Source organism: Dysidea avara, chromosome 12, assembly GCF_963678975.1.
Source record: "Dysidea avara chromosome 12, odDysAvar1.4, whole genome shotgun sequence".
NCBI classification, from domain to species: Eukaryota; Metazoa; Porifera; class Demospongiae; order Dictyoceratida; family Dysideidae; genus Dysidea; species Dysidea avara.
In genome coordinates, this window is record NC_089283.1 from 22,492,162 (window position 1) to 22,513,782 (window position 21,621).

The window sequence follows — 21,621 nt, forward strand, 5'->3', positions numbered from 1 at the left end:
CAAAGTGCGGTACCACCTGGTAGCAGGCAAGGATGAATCATCTAATGGAAATTTTAGGATTGACAGTTCGATTCGATTGTGGGTCTGAATATCCGGCCGACATGTACAAGATACTTTTGGTCATGGGTTTTGTTCTGCTAGGGCACGCAGCGTATTCTGCAGTTCAATGTGAGTTTATGTGGTTATTCTGAGAATTATTGGTAATAGTTGATTTCGTATCCAAATTAGATCGGTCCTTCCTACGAGTGACGGAGCAACAATACACTAGCTTACCCACAGATGTAAGATAAACGTTTAATGATTTGCACTGAGCTGTTAATATGTTTATGCAGGTAGTTGTACAGTGCTTGTTAGCCTGTCTCTTATGCGGTTACGGTATCGTCAAAGTATCCGGAGATTTCAGGAACATTGATAGTGCTGCTGAGCTTAACACGAAGTGAGAAAGCATCACTGGTTCCCGCCTAAATAACCAACACGTCTTCATTTTCTGCAGGTCTTTTGAAAGTGTAAATAACAGGACAAATTTTATGATCTTCAATCACAGAGGACAGACTATTAGATCGTCAGCAAGTTAATCATTTCATAATAAATAATATTACAAGGTTTACTGCATTGTAATTTGGGTACATTTTAGTTACATTTTATGAGGGTAACATGTAAAACTTGTATGAACGACTGTATGTTCTGTGTTGGCTATAGAAAAAAAATATCTTCTAGGCATTGTAGATGCAACTTGATCATGTAATAGACGATAGGTTCCGTAAGTCCAAGACACACACCTAGAAGTTTTAATGAATTTTTTACAAATACAAGGCTATTGTTGACTTACTGAGCTGTCTTGGAAACTAGCTGCCAGTTTATTTCCAGCCTCGTTCCAGCAGACTTCAAATATGCCACTTGTTCCTTTATAGTGATGTAACAAGGAACCGTCCTAAACAATAAGAGTCAATAGCATACCCCACCAAGACATTGTAGTTACCTGGACGGACCAGATACAAAGATAAGTGTCAAATGAGCCGCTAGCTAAGAGTTTTCCATCAGGACTGAATGCAACAGAATATACGGGATCTTCATGTTTCCGAAGTGTTTGAAGACATGTGCCTCTTTCTGGCTCCCATAATCTTACTGTTGTATCATGAGATGCACTGAAAGAAGAGAAACACACTGCAAATGTACACTATACACATCACACATATGCACACAAAGTGAAACCTCACTCCAACCTTTTTCAGGTAAAAAACAGAAATGACAGGACCAAAATCTTATTTTTTTTCCCTCACTGTACATGCATGCAGCACACAAAGCCACAGATCAGATACTACACATACAAACTACACATGCATGTGAAAAAGGTATTGCCACTCACGTAGCTAGTAGTAAAGGGGTTGTTGAGTTAGCTGAGCTCCATTGTATTGTGTAGATATCAGCAGTGTGTTCACTGAGATCATGTACACATTGACTCTGCTTCATGCTCCAGATCTTAGCAGTGTGGTCATCCGAACAAGAAGCAAGGAGAGTGCATGATGGGTCCCATTTTACGACATTTACAACACTCTACACAAAGAGAGATTATAACCATTTCTTTAACGTAGTCACTTCATATACCTGATGTCCTGTAAACGTCTGTATCGGTTTTTCTGATCCTAATTTACAAACGTGAATGTTTTTATCAGTGGAACAAGAGGCAAAACAGTTGCTGTTCTGCCAGTCAACATCAATGACTGGGTCTATATAAGAGGCACACACATAGGGGTATATGTATGTAAAATAAGCATACTGTAAGGGGTACCTGCATGTAAAGCAAAGTGCTGTTTGACTTCTCCTAACTGAACGTCCCAAACAACTGTTGTTTTATCCACTCCACCACTTAACAAGTAATTTCCCTTTTTGTTCCACTTTAGAGCAAATACTGGTCCTTGGTGTTTGGTTAGTGTTTTCTGTAGGTGGCCTTCTTTGTCCCATATTCTAGCTGCTCCATCATATGACCCTGTAGCTAGCAATGATCCATCACCCTGCATTTGTGGATAATGTAAAGATTTGTAAATAGCAACTGGCTGCGTAAAATGTAGGTGGGCTAGAAACAATAACAAGGAACTTGTGGCTTATTAACAGCAGCTGTTACAAGGAGCAACAGGTGGATTACAAGAAATAAAATTAATGCACAATATATCCAGGCATGTGGAATTTGTTCATGGTCCCATTTGCGTTAGTGATAGAGTCTTAGACCCCTCACACAACACTCACGTTCCAACAAACAGTGGTAACATCTCTATTAGAGTCTGGGGTATTGGTATTGTTTTCATGTGGTAGAACGATCACTGGGGAACCATCTAATTTCCATAGTCTTGCAGTAGAGTCACTAGAACTAAAAGAAGTGGGAAAACAATATTAAACTGGTAGTTTACTAGATCATCAGGTCTTACCCTGATGCAATCAGGTCGTCTGATGGACACCATGCACAAGTGAATACCTAATAAGGATATACAAATTAGGAGGCACAAAATTAAGAGAGGCTTACTTCTGATTGGTGGCCTTTGAGTGTCGTCACACGATCACTTGTTATTAACAATGAATTCTTAGCAACTACGTGTCTGTCAACCTCCATTGCTTCAGCTAAAAGGAAGGAAGGCTCTCTGAGCTGGTCAAATTCACACATCATTGTTTACCAGTATCTTCAGCCTTTGTGGTACCATCCTTGGTTTTAATTGGCTCTACTAAAGTGGCAGGTTGCTGATCTTCGGCAACATCTTTTGCAAGTGGACTTCTAAACATACAATCTTGTGCTAAAGCATCCACAAGCGAGAGAGGTTGGATTTGTTTCTCGTCCAAGACCTTTCCGTCCTACACACAACATAGCGCGTAATCTCAATAAATTCTATTAAATGCCCACCTCTGTAATGCTAGTCTCTACTTCAACGTATTGCAGACCTTTCTGGATAATGCCTATAAGAGCTCCGGGTGGTATAAGTGTTCCATTGATACTACATTGGTGTACGTGGCTCTCTTGGCCAAATGTAAACGCCGAGTGATGAAATCCTGCACAAGCAGTGGCAGCACTACTTGCCACTGGCTTTAATCAATAGTTCACTTACCAGATTCCAGGAGGTATCGATAAACGATAAAGTTGACTTCGTCGCTGGTGAAGCTCATTACTGGGAAGCTGTCCCCACAACAAAATTCCGTTTGTAGTACACTAAAATCCTGTAGAACTTTTGCACTGTATACAAGTACGAGTAATACGACGCTTCACATTCAACAGATTGGAGGGTTACTGAACCCGCTCGATTTTATCGCCTTACATCGCACGAATCAATTAGAATCACATGGTCGTAAATCCCACAATATGGCTTCTAATGAAGAAATGGATCAACTGCTGTCAGAGGCCAAACTGGAAAGTTCAGCTGAAATGTCTAGCGATATTGTGTCGAATGTATTCAACGATGTAGACTCTTCGCATGAGACAAGCGAAGCCTCAGCTCTCCTTTCAAAAGATCGCAGTGACAGCACCAGCTTCGTTCCTGTAGAAGTAAGCAGCAATATATTAGCTTGTGTGTGCCGTTATATGACTGCTGCAGCTGGCGACATTTCCAACGATTGACTTCAATGCCGGTTTTGAAATGTCCACTGCACTAGAGCGATGCAGAAAGACCGTCCTTAATCCTTATCACTATTTCTTGAAGACAGTAAGTGTTGCTTTGTCTTTGCTAAGGTAACCTGGTACGCACACAGATTGGATGGAGAGCATATCGATCTATCAGCCATGACCTAGACCAACCAATATCTCGAAGAATTTTAAATGTGTTCTACCCAGTGGCTATATTTATGCTACTCTTTGTATCCTGCTTCACACAAATCATAACCTGCTTCAGAAGAGACTGGGTGAGTAAGTAATGTTCTGCTATATGACATCATTAATTAGCTAGTGCAACCATACATTATTTAATTATATCCCCAAGCCACAATGGTATATAATTAGTCCAGATACACAATAATGGGGTACAGTACCGAAGGTCCACTAAAAAAAATACTTCCGTAAAGGGTTGGGAAATCCATTGCAAAATTGTGTATTCTAGTCTTTATAAATAGCGATAAATCAATTTGGGATATGTAAGATGTTCCATAATCGAGGGATTCTAGATCTATTGAAGAAGAACTGTCTACTTACAGTACGTACCACCCAAACGTAACGTCGCGAGCACTAATTGCACACGATTTAAAAAAAACTTGCTCATAAAGGGGTGTGGCAGCCATATTGTTCGCTAGTCTTCAGGGACGTGACAGCCATTGCATTATTCAAGAGCACTGTTCTGGCTTCTGTTTTGATGCTCAGTCCTCCGAAATTTTGTCCAGCTGTGTATCCATCGTTTTGTCATTGTTAACTTTAGTTCTGTAATTGTAATTTGTTTTTGTAACTGTACTGTTGATATTTAGTATTTTGGGAAGCACAGACTTTGCCTTTTGGTGCTACCCTGTCTTTTGACAAATCAGATAAATGCTAATACTATACTATACTACTCACAAATGAAACAGCTAGCTGCCACGCCTCTTTATTAGCAAGTTTTTTTTAATCGCACGCAATTAGTGCTTGCATTGTTGCATTTGTGCAGTACCATATGTTACTACTGATGCTTCATTTTACCACTTGTGGAAGACCTAGTAGTTCCATTCCTGTAGTTTGTGAGGAGAGGGATACTTGAGTGACTTCAGCATAAAATAATTCATTAACTTCAAAGGTATATGTTAAATTATTTCATTGAGTCTATCAAAATAATTAGAGCGTTAATCATTTAAAATAAACTTTGTTGCTCTCCTTTGAATCTGTTCAATAAGTGTAATATCCTTGGTAAGGTTTGGTCTCCGTATCATTGAACAGTATCTAACTTGTGATCTTGCCAAAGATAGATATAGTGTTCTCTTGGCTGTCCGGCTAAAGCCGCGATGGAAATATTCTATAGGCCTTAGCAATTATATTTTTGTAATGCTGGTCCCAAGACTGGTCTGATGATATTGAGGTCCTTATGTATAGTGTTTGTTATAATCTCTGTATCAGCTATTTTATATTTGGTCATGCCCTTTGCTTTAATGCTAAGATTTACACTCTTCTTAGGGATACCCTCACTCCACAAAAGCCCCTGAACCTTGAAGGGTAGTAATATCATGGAGGTCGCAAGCAGTATTATACATTCCAAGAATTTTACAGATAGCACAAAGTCTCCTCATTTTTTTAAATCAATGGGACCATGGAATGATTATCAAGGTGTCCTTATTGTACTTCTACAGTAAGAGACCTCTCTTAATAAGCTCTCCTAGTTAAGGACACAGTAGACATAATAAGGGCAACAATTTTGGCTCCATGCACTCTGAGAAAAATAAAACTTTTTTATTACAGTAAAATAATGAGTAAAAAATTCTTGGTCCTAAAACTCTGTTTGCAGACTCAATGTAACATGTATCCATGGTTACCTGACAAGCATCCTACTTTTTTTATTTGTTGTCTTTTCAACAATTAATGTTCCCAAATGAAGTGGTCTACACTTAATACATGTACTATCATTGCAGGGTAGATATAAGGAGACAAACTGTACTCAAGAAAACTATACCAAATTTAATAAAGTTTTTCACCTTACTTGTGAGCATCATTTATTCTCTGTATTTTTGCTTCCTGATGTTCTATTGATCGGAGCATATTTGTATGGTATATTTGTGTTCAGATATAAACACCCAGAACACTTGTCTACACTAATGGAAACAGTGAGTCATTGGCTTGTCTTCAGTATCACTCAATATCATGTTGTTATACAGACGTTTTTGGGATATTGTAATAAAAATGGCCGCTATCGTCCTGACAACCTCATTAGGAGTCTTCGGTAAGTCAAAACATTGAATAGTTTATTTTCTTCATGTGTATGCAGCATATGCGTTTATTCTTATTTCAGTAAATGTAATGGATTTCATGAGTATTAAGGGATAGTCATTTCTATACTATCTGCATGTTGAAACACTTGTGGCCAGGATCAAGATTCAATCAAGTGTTAAAGGGGGCTTTTTGACAGTGAATCAAGATATCTGCAAAAGTGATGAAGGACCTTTGAACGCTAACTTTTAGCAACATGAGGCTTTTGCAGTTGCTGAGGCTCTTTTAAAAGTGAAATCAAGCAATGAACTTCACGATGAAGTAGTGTTTTTCTAGTACAGGTATAATGTGTTCTAGTACAGTTCTAGTTCGGTTGCCAGTTAGTATTAGTTCTAGTATTCGTAGCTGAAACAATTTTAGTTAGATATTAAAGTACCTACAATTTAGTTATAGTACAGTACCAATGCTAAGAATATGTGACCGGATCTGCAAGAAACTCATAAATGGATACTTCACTTTTCAGACAATAATTGATATAGCTGGGATGCATGGCGCCATTTTCAGATGCGGTATGCGTGGGTTCACCAGTCATAACAATTATTTGCAAAGAATTTAACAAACAAGTACACTAAAATATTTGGAATTTTCAACTAGAGTAGGGACCATAGCACATCGATAAAAAGTACTGAAACAAGTTGGAGTAGTCCATGATATTAAATCACAGTAAAACAATAAGAAGTGTTATATCCCTACTGTGCATTTCCGTTATGGTATCTTGAGCACAGTAGGGATATAACACTTCTTATTGTTTTACTGTGATTTAATATCATGGACTACTCCAACTTGTTTCAGTACTTTTTATCGATGTGCTATGGTCCCTACTCTAGTTGAAAATTCCAAAAAAAAATGTGTACTTGTATACTTTGTCATACTTTTACAAAAAAAAATGATCACTAATTAGGTGTATTAGAATTATCATTCTATACCACATTGAGAAGTAGAACCTAATCAAAGATTTTAAAAAACATCCTACCTAAACAATGCTTCTTGTTTCTGCGTAAGAAAACCTCTCTAAGTTTTTTGTCTGTCTTGCAGTTTTATTTTCCCCCTGTCACCTCTTCACCAGTAGAAAATATTTTTTTCCACTGGAGCGGTGGTTGCTAAAATGTCACTGCCACTCGATATAGTAATGGAAGGTTGCCTTTATTTTTACAAAGGTTGTATCATCTTATATGTACTTCAAAGTCAGGCTTTAATGTGCCAGATGGTCAGTTCATCAATCAGGTTCCCGCTAAATCTCACAAAACAGTTGCAGTACCCACCTAGATCTGCCACTGAAGTGACTAGCCCTTGTATATTTCATTGTATCTTGATGGATGTAGTTATTGTAAATGGCATACTGTATTAAAGTACTGATACTCTCTCTACAGTCTTCATGTCATGATGACAAAATATAATGTAAGCTGGGTCATGTGATCTTAACAAGTACTCGAGTACCAATTTTACTATTTGAGTACCAAAATCCTTAGCGAGTACTCGAGTATTGTTTCAGCCCTAGTACGACAACAGGACTGTTCATAATGTATGACTACAAGTAGCTAGTATTAGTGAGTAATGCTAGAGAGTACTCAAATACTAAATCCATCAGCCCTATTTTGTATTGCATTGCCAACTACCTATCTTAATTTTGTGAGGGTGAGGGTTTTCTAATTGGTGAATAGACATACATAGTAACCGTTGCCCCAAGCAACCTGAGTTATAGATGATTCGTAAGTATGAATATGTAGAGTGGGATAGCATGTGTGACCTGCGGAGTGAAATCCCGACTAGTTTGCATAAACGAATCACATTGAAATAAATTAGGTAAAAAATGTGTAGAGGCAAATCCGACGGTACATACAGCAAGTTGTACCAAGTCTCACTGTTTACTAAACAGGCTAAACCTGTGTAAAAAATGTTTTACTTCATGGATAATAAGAACATCTTTGTCTCACATGAGAAAACGTGTTATGTGTGTTTGTTCACATTGTGGTTTATCCTCGCCATGTCTAAGCTTGAACAACCTTCTTGCATAAGTGGAATATAGACATACCTTGGTGAATTTTCCAGTTGACATTTGTCTGAAGTGCTAATCCCCAACTTACCAGGAGTGAAACATATAAATCACGGTAGCTGTTATATCATAGCTGTGTGGGAAAATCCCTACTTTAGCAGTGTAGTAACGTGCCAATGTAGTGGTTTTCCCACACAGCTATGTTGTAATACCTACCATCATTCATATATCTTGTTTCACTACTTTTATTGTTGGAACCCTACTTCATTTTTAAATTGTGCAAAACCCGCTACTTTATTATTTTATCTGTACTAGTTTGTCAACTTTATTTGTTATAGCGTAGCTATGGTATACTATGGTATACTATGGTATACTACACATGACTACTTTATTAGAGTATCTTGATCTTGCTGCTTATCTTGAGTGAGCTATGCAATAGATTAAGAGGTGTGGTTGCCATGTCTTGTTTTCTACAGCAAACTGTAGCTGATTGTGACTAGACCACTAAGGGACATGAACGCTCAGCTCTAATTGTTAAGGGTATGGCAGCATGTTCTATTAATTTCTGGGCATGGTTGTGCCAAGCAATCATTGTATAAGTGCAGCTGCACTGTAGGGATGGGCAATTATACAATTATCGTGATAATCGTAATTATTTTGTTGGCAATAGTCGACATCGTACATTTTTGTTAATTAGTGATAATTGAAATCGGCAATAATCACGATAATCAAGGAATTTTTTTATTCATTCATCTTAAATATTTTGTCATTTAGTTGAATATTTTAGTGTTTTTGTTACAGTTGTAAAGTGGACAATAATTGTGATAATCGTGATGTTGGCTCGTGACAATAATCGTATGGCAGAAATGTCAATACCGCCCATCTCTACTGCACTGTTCCTCTAAGGAAAGTGTTGATACAGAAAATTAGCACCTTGGTATGGTTTGAAGAAGACGACATGTAATTGAAGATAAAAGGAAAGGTAAAATTCAAAAGGCAGATACTTGTTGGAACCAGAAAAGGTACCACACGTGAGTTTGTTAATCCTGCATGAAAGGTGGCCGTGTGCCGTTTTGTTTGACCACTATCCTTGCGACTGGTCGGGCTGGCAGGCAGACCAAAAATTGGATTTTGGTGATTTTTTTAATGCAGTTAGATGCATTAAGACTATTCTGTAGAAGTTATTTTTGTCATGTACGATGTTTCTATGATGGGAGCCCATGGCAATGCAACAAGGCGCCTTGCAGCGCTTTTGGGCTCCTTCGTTTTTAATGGTAGCATTGTGGCAAGTGCCATTCATTTTATTGTGGATCCCTACTAAACAGTACTACCATAATGTTTTGATATTACTGAGTAAGCAGCATATCTGATTGTGGCATTTCTTTGTAGCATTCTGATGGTGGTTGGGGTGCTATGGGTGGTACTCTCACTGGGGATAAATGTTATGAGAGTTAAAGGCTTACACCTGCTGGATGTTAATACACATATTGACATGCTGTCGAAATTAACTGACAACCATCCGTATGTAGTGTTTGTGTGTGTCTGTGTCTGTCTTTAGTGTGTGTACACATAATTAGTATGGGTGGAGAACAATATTCCAGGAGGGAGCAGTGTGTAATGGCTGTAATTTAGGGAGCCCTAAATGTTCCTCTACCTTAGCATGCAAAACACAAGAACTATATGCTACTCTTTGTTGGACAAAGGACATGCCGCCAGTGTAATAGTATTGAAGATAACATTTTCAATGGTACGTGTGTACATTGAAATACAGAAAAGTTTACATAGAAAAATTTGTTGTGTTCTAGCTCCTTTTTGTTTTCTAACTCTTGTAATATGTTCCAGTGGGACCCACCTTACGACTAATCAAAGTGATTTAACTTGGGGTTATCTTTTGCACTAATTGGTTACTTTGGATTATGTTTCAGCTGATTTCTATAAAACTGTTAATCAGGCCACATAATTAGGTATTTTTAAACCAGTCCATGCCCTTCGGCCGGCTGTGGGCGTGCCTGGTTTACTGAAATTGTTTTCGTAAAAACGTGTGTGTGTGTGTGCCTACCTATCTACCTACCTACCTACCTATGTTTGTTTGTCCGTATGCACCCACATGAGCAAAAACATTTAAAATGATAAAAAGCAGCCAGCATGTAAGAATTGAAAGCTAAATTAAGTCTGTATTAAACTTCCACACACATAAGCTTTGCTCTGAGGTGGTCTCTTCTCGGCAGTCTGAAATACGGGCATGGCAACTCTTCATCAACTTCTTGAACGGTCTTCCCTTTCGGTGTTATAGACATTTAAAAACTTTAAAACAACACTGAAGGCCTCTTAGACTACTAGAGGTAGTGTATCCTTCAGGTTGAAAGGGGGCATTACCCGTACTTACGCGAACGAAAATGAAGAGCAGCCTCGAGGCTTTCTCTATACAATTCGCACTAGAAAACACAATAGACACACTATAAAACAGTTGAGAAGATACTTCTGTGCATAATTTGTGGTTAAAAGTGGTTTGTTATAATTACGCTTCCTTAGCAGTGCATAGAAACGTAATTACCCAATTAATTCATGAATTACGAAATATGCTAAATTGCAGTATTTACAAATTCTGATAGAAGATATGCGCACTATATTATTTGAAAGAAAAATGATCAATTACAGTAGCGTGGCGGCGCTTTTCCAAAAAAAGTTGACGGTGAACGACTATCAAAATTTTGTGAAAATCACATACAAAAGTATGGGTAGCTAATGCGGCTCAGACTATAACTCACCACTATTGCTACAGGCAGGTTTTCTCTCACCAAGTATACTATCTCCTAGGTAGAAGAAATCACCTCTCCGTAAGAAATGCTGATAATTCCGCTAGGACTTTAACTCACCACTGACGCTATGAGCAGCCTTTCGCTCGCCAGTTATACTATCTCCTGGGTAGAAGAAATCACTGCTCTGTAAGAATCGCTGATACTGCCACGCTATGAATCAATTCGCACTTCATTCACCGTCAAAAGATCACATGCTTATTAGAATGTTTTCAGTATGCATATCCTCTATTATCTAGCTGAATTAATAATACCTATAACATGAATATAAACTAAATTATATGCATGGCTGATTAATTTAGTTAGAATGAGATAGTATTAATTGCATGGGCGCCTGGTTTTTAGAAGTAGCAAAACATCAACTTGTTATTAACTAGATAGTTTATTTCCCCCTTCCTCTGTTCTCCACTCTTGATAACTTGATAATGTACTTATCTGTATGTGTCTTTGTTATGTTAGGAAGTGTGAAACCTCAAACCTTACATATAGATGGCTTCTCGTTGGTTTCACAATGATCGGGTTTGTCCTGTTCGACCTGGCGTACATCGCCACGGTGATGAACTATGTCTGTCAGTGTCACCTGCTCATATGCCTTGTCCTTGGACTAAGAGAACGAGTGTTGATGAAGGCATGGGCAGTTGACGAAGCAATTAAAGTGATTTTTAGTAAAGTGTATTGTGTGTGCGTTCGTGCGTGTGTGTGCATGCGTGCGTGCATGTGTGTAGTCAGTGTGTGTGTGTGTGTGTAGTCAGTGTGTGTGTGTGTGTGTGTGTAGTGTAGTGTAGTGTGTACAGTCACTATGAAGTGCTAATATTTTAGTGTATCAAACCAGCTCAAGATTTTCTCAAGAGACTTAACGGCCATCTTGCTGCTGCCACCTCCTTAGTGATTTTCATCTTCATCACGTCTCTTGTAGCAAGTGAGCTAAAAATGTTTGCACCATTTTATATGCTATTAAATGCTATCAGATGTTTACGTAGTGTTACTCCATGGTTTTAATATGTTGACATTTTTATTAAAGTTGCCATCTCACTGATCCGTGGAAAGGCTTAAAGCTGTGAGGGCAGCTGAATGCATGAAAAACAGTGGTGACTCGATCCTCTATTTAGGGAAATAGTTCTAATAATTTCTAGCAGTGCTTGGTGGCCGGTAGTGGTGTGGCCTCTATTTCTTAACCCAAACAATAAGGCACCTACAGATATTAAATGCGTGTCCCTGCTTAGTTAGTCTCGTGTGGCCAAACCAATTACATGCCAGGAGCTTATCAATTTACAAATTATAAGCACCAGACTGTAATATGTATGTAATTGGTCTGGACACATGGGACTAGTCCCTGCTGGGCCCAAGCATATTATGGTTTTGTACAATGCTCACAATATTATGCTCGGATATACCATACCCCCATTGTGCCTTAAATATACTCTTAGAATTTTTTATTATTTTTACTTTGGCTGTACTATTTAAGTATGAAATGCACCATGCTTAGAGCACCTTAGCTATCCTTTTTTTTGTAGTGTTTTGAAAACCTAGAACTTTTTTCATAGTTTATGATGTCCTGGTATCAAACAGTACGGTAGTACCGTTTAAGTAGGGATTGCGGTGAAAATTTTGTGTACCGCCCAAAATTCCGCCTTTAAAAATCATCCTAGAGACATTTTACGCCACCAAAATCACCTTATAGAATAGTACTAGTCCATATAATACATAAAACAGCATTAAATACAACAAAACTTAACAGGTGGCCGCATATAGAATTTTTAAAAATTGCCAAAACTCGAATTTTAGTCTCACTTCCTCACTGACTGCCTCACTGACCCCAGTCGCAAGGCTAGAGGCCAAACGAAGCTGCATGTGGCCACCATTTTATGCCACAATAACAGGCTCACCAGTGGGATATGCCTTTTGGGGTTCCAACGAGTGTAGGCCCTCTGTGCCTTGTCTTTTCTTTCGGGCTGCTTGTCTTCTTAACCAACGAAACCATATCAAGGCGTTAATTTTCCGTATCAACCCTTTCTTTCAGCAACATAATATAGATGCCACAGAATTATTTCAGAGCTGGATTTCAGAAGCGCTTCAGTCCCGGCGCTACTATAAGAGATAATTATACTAGCTAGATATCTGCAAGTTTGTGATTGGGATCCCGTTCGCGATAGGTTCACGACCATGCCCATCAATTAAAGATCTAGGTGGACTAATAGCAATAGAGTACGGAGACCACACCTCTTAACCGATCTAGTTTACTTATTTACTTAACAGTAAACAAGATCACTCCTTATTGGTTAGCCAGCTGCACACCTCTTGGCTGACTCGAGGAATACTTTAAATGAAGGGATCTATGCAACAAAAAGTAGTGAAACAAGAGATGAATGATGGTATTACAGCTGGGAAAGTCCCTACTTTTGGCACATTAGCTATAACAATTATTTTGCTTAATGCCAAAGTACCACTGAGCTATGCTGTAATACCATCATTCATCTATTGCTTCACTACTTTTTGTTGCATAGATCCCTACTTCATTTTTAAATTAGCAATTTTTGTAATTTATATACAGTAATAAGAAACTATACACATTGGTAGGTACACGTGCTTACTATTCAAGCACATGTACATCTGTCTGTGTATTGTCCAGTATGTTCTAATATCTTCTGGACAACGCAACTAGTTTGATTTTTCCACTACGCTGGATATAGTGTCATTGCCTAACAATAGAAGTTTTCTCCTTTCAAGTTTTTTGTGATGTATTTTTACTTTTGAGTTTTGGCATCGCAGTTTCATATTCATTTAAAGGCAAATGACACTGGCACAACTTATTATGTGGGAACAATCTGACTAGCTGTCAATGATGATAGTTATGGTACAGTGGAACCTCAGTTATTCGGATCCCACTTATCTGGATTGTCGGTTAACCAAACTATGGAAATAACTACTCTATTAGAGTAGTGACTGTTCTATTAGGGTAGTTGAAATACCAATATTTAAAAAAAAAATCTTTATGCTTTTTTAAGGTTATTTCTACTCAGTTTCAGAGATACAGTCTTGTGGACCACCCCTGGTCCCAAAGGGTTCGGAGGTTCCACTGTATAGCGAATTTCTTGTAATCACATTAGCACATTTTGTGCATATGTACTGTAGCTGTATTTGGTACTTTACGGGTCAACAAGAACCATTCACAAGACTCTTATGCAATGATTGTCAGTGGGTTGGCTCTCCTACAGTGGGGATCAATACTGCTACTACCGATCTACTATGTGAGTATACACATGCATGCACGCATGTTCACACTACACACACACACACACACACACACACACACACACACACACACACACACATCATGTTTCATTTTTAGTTGTGCTGTACTCTCTCTGCAGGCTACTAGGCTGACAAAAGCATGTCAGAAATGGAGGCAGTTAGGTCACGAGGTTCGTGCAAGACCTTACACCTACCAGAATGTGAAGCAAATTGATCTCGACTCCTTCCTTAACTACATGTCTTCCCTGAAAATGACTGTAAGTTACATATCTTGTCAGTTACTAGTTACAAAGCTTAACACTATTTGCTAGTCTTCATGGGTTTAGAAATTGTAATACGTACTAATATATGTGTAGTGCATCAAGGATTTTGTTATAGCATCTACATCATGATGAGTTGAGCCCTCAAAAAAACATTTTAACAGAATTACACATCATCTGTAGCACTTATCCTGTTGTGCTCATCAGAGTCCCAAGTAAATGGATAGTATATCTGTCACAATCCATTCACAGCTGCAACACCATGTGATGAATTGTTCTAATAAAAATACAATTCCTGTACAGGGGTAGATATTGTGCTTTTCTTGGCATGATACGCTTATCCTAAAATGCACATGCCCACAGGAGTTCCATTTCTGGGATATCCAGGTAGACGCTTTGTACAGTAACATGAAGTCAGCCACAAATTAGCCCTATAGAACCAGTTTCCAGGAAACCAAGCATATGTGATAATGGCCTCCACGTGGTCTGGCAGTAGTTTTCCTACAGGCTGTATCTTAGTGCTTTATGCCTTAACATACTGTATAAACATGGTTAATTACCCCTTTGATTTGTGTAGGCAGTCAAGTTGGCTTATCCAACCACATCGGTTGTGTGTGGTCAACGATCACTTAAATGTCATTACGTGAAGATAAACATAGAACTGTCAGTTATGTGATTGGCATGTGTATAACTGTCTACTAATTTCACCTGTTAATATTTTACTGTTATGTAATATTCTTCATAGGCAATCCTTGATTTAATTTTTAGATGTAATTTAATTTAGTTCACGATACTTGTATAAACCCATTCAAAAGCTGCTGAACAATAGCGAAGTTGCATGATTACGTCACACATAGGCGTACACGCCCATTTATGGTATCGCGTTAAAAAAAATCTGTTAAAATGTATTGAAAATCACATCATGCGTGTACTTTTGTAAGCCTCCTGGCTACATTTTGCCATATATTCTAATAATGGTTAAAGCCTAATAACTAAGGTATCTCGTAGTGGAAATCACGGGTGAATCGGCAATTCACAAACTGAGAAGATTTTTCTTCTTCATCTATTGGTGAGTTCACGAGTATACCTTTATCTGTAGACTCCACTACCTATTTATAACAGAACCATCAGTTCTGGTTGAAGATAACATACCTGGAGCCTTGCTGAATGGTCGAGACCCTTCAGAGTTACAGTAACGCTGGTTAAAATGTAAAGGTGCCAATCAGTCAGGGCGCAAAGGCGATCTTGTTAAACAGCTAGTCCCAGGCTGACTGTAGCTTTACACAATAATGCCTCACTTTTCTCACATTGTATATATTTATACAGAACTGTAAAAAATTAGATAACTAACTAAATGTGTGCAACACTACGTGGAATGACAACACATGGATACAAGTAGTACAACGCTGGAAAAGAACGCACTATCATTCATTTTACAGTTACAAAATTGCATGCAGCAAATCAATATACAAAAATAGTTCATGAGTAAAGTGGTGTAGCTCTCCGGGATATATACATGTATTTTCTGTAGGGTACGAGACTACATTGCAACCGGACTAGCCTCCTGGTTAGTCGATCTTAATGGTGGCCGAAAAACAGTAGTTGCTTGCAAGTTGGACACTACCAACTGATGGATGGACAGTCAACTTTGCCAAAGTTTGGTTATGACCACCTCTTTGCTCGTTTAATATCAAATTTGAAAACAATTGCATCCAACCAAAAATCGACTGTAACAAAGACATACAGGGCTGGTGCTATGAAGCACAAAAAAGCAGGATATCGACTTTTCAAGGATGACCATGTGAAAAGAGTCAGATTTCATCCAGGTAGTGGTACCAAGTGCTATTGTAGTGCATTAGTCCAAGCCTCAGCTACCAATTACTCTACATCAGTGTGCCTGCACAAATTGAATGGTTCAGTGGTTGGTGCATGTTGCAAGTGTAAGGCAGGAGTTAGAGGTTGCTGCAAACATGTTGCAGCTTTACTGTACTGCATCTTGGACTTCTCTGACCTTCAACTTACACACATTCCTGATCACAGAACATGTACTGATAAGCTGCAGCAGTGGAATGTTGCTAAGGAATTCAAAGGAGATCCAGTTTTATTTTCTGACATATTGTTTGTACACCATACATTTGGAAAACGTTAAGTTGAAGAGGAGGAAATTAGAATGGGAAAATGCAAAAATACCACATCACTACAGAGAATCACAGAATATGAGATTTGCACATTATGTACAGGTCTTGAGTCCATTCAGAACAGTTCACCATTTGCAAGGCTGTTAAGGGGAAAAGACTGAGATCCGGTAACAGATGACAGTGAGGTTGGGAGTTCAAATGGCGTAACGAGAGTACAAGTTGTTGGATTACAGTGTACTACAACACAACAGGAAGGGAGTGATGATGCTGATCCTGATTACGTGGATGTTGTCACTGATCACGTGAATGATGAGACTGATGCCGTAAACATGGAAGAAGCTGTATTTTTACATATCACTGTTAGCCAAGAAATAGCAGAGAAAATTCAAATGAATACTATGTAGCAATCTCGATCAGTAACATGGTACAAAGAACGCCAATGGAGGATAACAGTATCTTATTTTGGGCAAGTATGTAAAAAGCGCAAGTCTACATCTCCTGTTAGGCTTGCAACTACTATCACTAGCTAATGCCTAAAGCAGTTTGTTTCAGTTGCTTGTTCTTGGGGAAAGGACAATCAGCCAAATACTCTTGCAAGCTTTGTTCAACATCTCAAGGGGTGTTGTAAAGAAGTCACAGTAACACAGACTGGTTTAATAATTAACACAGACTTCCCTTACCTAGGTGCATCCCCAGATGGTTTAACAAATACCGAAATTTAGACCCAATGGAGGCAGCAATGAAGAAAGACTTTTGTTGTGAACTAAAGGATGGCATTCCAACACTTAAAAAGCAGCGTAATTATTATTACCAAGTTCAAGGACAGATGGCCATAGCATCCAGGAATTGGTGTGACTTTGTCATCTACTCAAACAATAAAGTATCAGTTGAACGTATACCTTCTGATGAAGCCAGTTGATGAACATGTTGCCAACCCTCAAGGCTTTTTACATAAAGGGACTGGTACCTACATTAGCGAAAAGGTTATGTAATTAGTAATCATGTACTGTTACACATTACATATAGTTTTGCATGTATGGTGAAAAATAGGTAATGGGATCCACCCAATAACCATGCAGGCTTTTGTATACAGTGTGTATAATTCAGTACTAGTAGCCAATATGATAGTTAGAATATGCTATGAAATGTCAACTAAATGAGATACTTATGAAATCTACTGTTCAACTAGTGCAGGTAAAAAGTTTGTCAAGGTAGAACAAATAAACCAAATCTGGCCAAGTTGCTCGTGTAAGGACAAACCTTGTAGAATACAATAATTTTTAATACTTCTATTGTCCTTTTAACATGGATTCTTATTGAAGCAATGTGCCTCGTTTCAGCTTCTTCTTCAAGTGACAATTGATCCTTCTGCTTTAGAAAAGGTAGAATATTTGGGATAACTCTTTTAGGTACAAGGTAAGTCTTGTATATCATATCCCTTATCTGCCGTTACAATGTCACCAGGTTCTAGGAGATCTATTAGCCCACAGTTATCCGTAATAGCCTTTGTCGGAAACATGCCCACCATAAAGGTGTGAAATAAATGCAACCAGTCCACTAGGGGATATTCCTACCGAGTATTATGGCTTTTGTACTGTGAGTGTGTCTATGACTAAGCCCTGAAAGATGATGGCATTTGTATGAAAATTTCTGTACAATCAATGACGACTCTTGTTTTGGGATAATGGGCTTTGAAGCAAGCCAGCATTGTATCATCAACTGTCTGTCTTCAGGCCCTAGGAATGTGTAAAAGGTGCAAAATACAGAATATGAAGGAAACCCGGTGTAAAATTTATTATTGTCATCAACCAGCAAAGCGATCTAAACCAAATTTGTCAACTGTCAAAGCTTCGAATTTTGATTTCAATTCACTAATCTCTTCTTGTAGTTCCTTCACAAGTGTTTCAGTCGTCTGTGCATCTGTTTCAGTGTTGTTACCTTGGTTTTCACAACTGCTTTTGTGTACAGGTTCCGATGTAGTAGTCATTTTCGTTGATGTTGGAACTTGAGAAGAGCGTTTCTTTGGAGTCTTACTGAAGAGAGGCTTAGGTAGCAAAGGAAAAAGCACATACACATCAATACAACCCATCTTTCTTCCTTGTTTAAAATGCAACGAACACAGTCGATGATGTTCACTCAGCACAAAGTCTTTCCTCTTTATAGCATTTAGCCATTTAGTACGCAAAGGCTCATCCCATGGAATCTTGTAAAATGAAAAAGGTTCTTTTCTTTCTTAGTGTTTGAGTAACATCCTGGAACGTAACATGTATATCCACCTCTTGGTTTGATCTGTACATTACTTGTAATTGTAGACTCCACTGCGCAATGTGATAAAGAAGCGCGTACCTCAGAATCTTAACTCCGTTTGTGAATTGCTGATTCACTCGCGATTTTCACTATGAGATACCTTAGTTATCAGGCATTAACAATACGGAATTTTATTAAAATACATGGTAAACTGTAGTCAGGAGGCTTATAAAAGCACGCGCATGACATGATTTTCCATACATTCTAATGGAAAATTATTTTACGTGATACCATAAATGGGTGTGTACGTCTATGCATGACATAATCATGCAACTTCGTGGTTGATAAATAAATGACAGTACGTAACTCATCGAGACACTCACAGAAAGGTTGAAAGTTGTGGACTACAGTATCTCCATACGATACTAGAGAGCTCATAATATTTAAAAAAGAGGAGAGTGGCCTACTGCAGGCTGAAGTTATGATGCAATACTTGTGGTCACTTTAAATGTATTAGTTGGTCAGGTCCCTACTCAGAATTAAGTTTCAATGACCCTTGTAGTTATGACTTTGATAAGCAGCCCACTGATGATATTGTCAACACTCCTTAATATTTTATGTGCTGACATGATATCCAAAAAAATCAATGTTTTACTGTGTTACTTCATGCTACTCATTTGTACAGGCTATACTAAAATAGAGCACTCTCCTCTCTTTTATTATGAGCCACTTATGAGCCACTTACCCCATATACCTCCTGATTACATCATAAAACCATAATTATTATTATCATCATCTCTTTTTGGTGCTATATATAACACAGCCTTGCATAGGTTGAATAATAAACAGTTCTATATTCACCATATAAATTGGTTTACATGACCACAGTTCTATAGTAGTTGTCAAATAACACATGATCCAGCTTGAGTTGTGAATAAGTTACCAGCTTGAAATTTGGTGTGATTTTAAAGTGATACGTAGGTTGAAAACATATGGAGTTATGATTAGTCAAACTGAAATTTAGAAATGCTATGGTCTTGTTTAACGAAGAGGTGTGGTCATAAAATGCGCTGTGTGTGCAAATTGCCAGCCATTTTTATAGCACAAAAGAAACGTGACTGCAACTAACCTATCAAACAACAATAAAAGGCAGTTACTTTTCAGGTGCTAAAGTAATTTCAGGGAGATGATTTAAATTTCATGTTCATAAACCACCTGTACAGAAAAGTCACTCCATTATTCTGTTTCAGCAAAGCCCTAGTATCGATAAAGTAGGAGGACTACAAGGTTTGTGTTCTGTGTAGTGATTAATTGATGCAGCAATACAGTGTGTAGAAATATGTTTACCTGCATTGATTTACTGATCTTATTTTTGATTTACTGATCTTTTTGCCCTACACAAATCCGGATTGCGTTTTGTAAAATGGTGTAATATAGTACCACACCTTCTCGTTAAACCCATCTGTAAGACCTCTGTTTGCAGATCCGGTCACATATACAAAACGTGGCACAGCAAACAGTGTCAGAATATAGAGGTATTCTGGATTACAGGTATGTCAGATTAGAGTGGTGTAACTTGTGTGTGTGCTTGATCTGCATCTGGAGGAATTATTAGCACATTGCATTTTGGACAGTTGGAAAAAAAATATTGGTGTACATACAAATATTTTAAAGGAATTTACAGAGGTTTATTGGTTTCTTATTTCTGATTCAACTATGCAAGCAGTGTACAAGATTTCAAAAAGGTTTTGACCCTCACTGTTACACCAAAAATTGGTAAGAAAACAAAGTTGCAAAATGATTATCGAAACAAGTGCATAAATACGTGAATTAGTTACATGCAAGAAAACAGTTTAATGTCATTATTGTCTAGCTACTGCAAGAAACTTATGCAGATAGCTCAGTACACAAATTGTAAGTTTATGTGTACTTGAATAAGCTTCTACCATGTAAAATCTCGGCTCATAGTGCTTTTAACATCTATCTAGTAGAGATATTCTCTATTCTACTACTACAACTGTGGCTGTTGATTAGGCAAGCCCTAAACTTCATAGTCTTAATTGTCAGGTTGGTGGTACAAAGTCCAGTTAGTCAGTTTTTGTGGCACCTTAAAATATTTGTATGAAAGTGTTGAATATTAACCATCAGTGACATGCAGAGGAGGGTGGTCACACATCATCTAACTATTTCAGAGAAAAATTCCTTTATTCCATGACTTCAATACCGATACCAAGTATTCTACTGTGTGAACTGTAGAGCCATACTTTAACCTGCTGCCGAATTGTCAAATGCTTTCCTTTATCCACTCCAAAATAACACGTTGCTAAGAAACAATCCCTATATTATCTGTTGCTCCTTATATGAAATGAATGTGACAAATAAGGGTTTCTAATATTAGTGTCAATACCAGGCAATGTGTCTAGTTGTGCATTGCGCATGGTAACACATGGTAACACATGGTAACACATGCGTACGTTTGTAGTTACGATATGTAACATGTAACTTCCTCTGGATTTGTAGGAATAAAAAAAGTACCTTTGAAATTTAATCTTTCAGAAAGATATTAATGGAGCAAAGTTCAACAGATGTCTTTATTTTAATGGCCCATTCATTACACACAGTGGCACATAGAGTGTATGGGATTGTACAGAATATGTTGTGTTGTATCCATACAGGCAAAGCTGTTAATGATCCCGATGTATCCATCGTTAGTTGCTGGAACACTGTTTTTAACAATCGTCATCATTGTATGTGCACTGAATGTCCAAACAGGTGGAGAATTCTTAGCAAGCTGGATCTAACTTATATTACTTAGCACTTGTATATAATACCTTTTTTAAAACCAATTGTAAACAATGTTATTTTTATGTATGTGTGTATGTATATAATATGTGCTGACAGATGTGCTGTTGTTTCATCAAATGTGGCACTCATCTGTGTATGCTGGAAGTAATGGTTCAAAAATTGACATGTATAGACATCGGAACTTGCAGACAGTTAA

The 21,621-nt window shown here is 37.9% G+C and overlaps 3 protein-coding genes across 4 annotated transcripts; 2 read left to right on the forward strand and 1 right to left on the reverse strand.

The window, feature by feature from the left end:
• The first annotated feature begins 9 nt into the window (after nt 1–9).
• Nucleotides 10–725, forward strand: LOC136240606 (ER membrane protein complex subunit 5-like). The gene is made up of 4 exons (XM_066031619.1): nt 10–168; nt 229–281; nt 333–436; nt 494–725. The coding sequence occupies exons 1-4, from the start codon at nt 33–35 to the stop codon at nt 573–575; spliced, it is 375 nt and encodes a 124-aa protein (XP_065887691.1). The 5' UTR covers nt 10–32; the 3' UTR covers nt 576–725.
• Nucleotides 576–3,343, reverse strand: LOC136240599 (F-box-like/WD repeat-containing protein TBL1X). The gene is made up of 12 exons (XM_066031611.1): nt 3,093–3,343; nt 2,891–3,036; nt 2,667–2,841; nt 2,519–2,613; nt 2,424–2,470; nt 2,245–2,365; nt 1,790–2,012; nt 1,606–1,727; nt 1,367–1,554; nt 980–1,145; nt 830–931; nt 576–779 (listed from the first exon to the last, which is right to left on the reverse strand). The coding sequence occupies exons 1-12, from the start codon at nt 3,148–3,150 to the stop codon at nt 738–740; spliced, it is 1,485 nt and encodes a 494-aa protein (XP_065887683.1). The 5' UTR covers nt 3,151–3,343; the 3' UTR covers nt 576–737.
• On the forward strand, nt 3,214–21,612 carry LOC136240601 (uncharacterized). Of its 2 annotated transcripts, XM_066031614.1 has the most exons (11): nt 3,250–3,526; nt 3,576–3,683; nt 3,730–3,879; nt 5,560–5,751; nt 5,803–5,867; nt 9,297–9,428; nt 11,183–11,378; nt 11,543–11,642; nt 13,856–13,971; nt 14,095–14,232; nt 21,296–21,612. In XM_066031614.1, the coding sequence occupies exons 1-11, from the start codon at nt 3,344–3,346 to the stop codon at nt 21,419–21,421; spliced, it is 1,506 nt and encodes a 501-aa protein (XP_065887686.1). In that variant the 5' UTR covers nt 3,250–3,343; the 3' UTR covers nt 21,422–21,612. The 2 variants fall into 2 exon arrangements, with proteins under 2 accessions (XP_065887685.1, XP_065887686.1); XM_066031613.1 differs by lacking the exon at nt 9,297–9,428 and having other exon boundaries at nt 3,214–3,526.
• The last annotated feature ends 9 nt before the right edge of the window (nt 21,613–21,621 follow it).

Bases quoted from the DNA above. Each gene is read 5' to 3' on its own strand.
- LOC136240606 (XM_066031619.1), top strand. From the start codon at position 33: ATGAATCATCTAATGGAAATTTTAGGATTGACAGTTCGATTCGATTGT. The intron at 169-228 runs GTGAGTTTATGT...TATCCAAATTAG, and splicing joins AGCGTATTCTGCAGTTCAAT to ATCGGTCCTTCCTACGAGTG. The intron at 437-493 runs GTGAGAAAGCAT...CATTTTCTGCAG, and splicing joins GCTGCTGAGCTTAACACGAA to GTCTTTTGAAAGTGTAAATA.
- LOC136240599 (XM_066031611.1), bottom strand. From the start codon at position 3,150: ATGAGCTTCACCAGCGACGAAGTCAACTTTATCGTTTATCGATACCTC. The intron at 2,366-2,423 runs GTAAGACCTGAT...CACTTCTTTTAG, and splicing joins GACGACCTGATTGCATCAGG to TTCTAGTGACTCTACTGCAA. The intron at 932-979 runs GTAACTACAATG...CTTATTGTTTAG, and splicing joins TTTGTATCTGGTCCGTCCAG to GACGGTTCCTTGTTACATCA.
- LOC136240601 (XM_066031614.1), top strand. From the start codon at position 3,344: ATGGCTTCTAATGAAGAAATGGATCAACTGCTGTCAGAGGCCAAACTG. The intron at 5,868-9,296 runs GTAAGTCAAAAC...ATTTCTTTGTAG, and splicing joins AACCTCATTAGGAGTCTTCG to CATTCTGATGGTGGTTGGGG. The intron at 14,233-21,295 runs GTAAGTTACATA...GTATCCATACAG, and splicing joins TGTCTTCCCTGAAAATGACT to GCAAAGCTGTTAATGATCCC.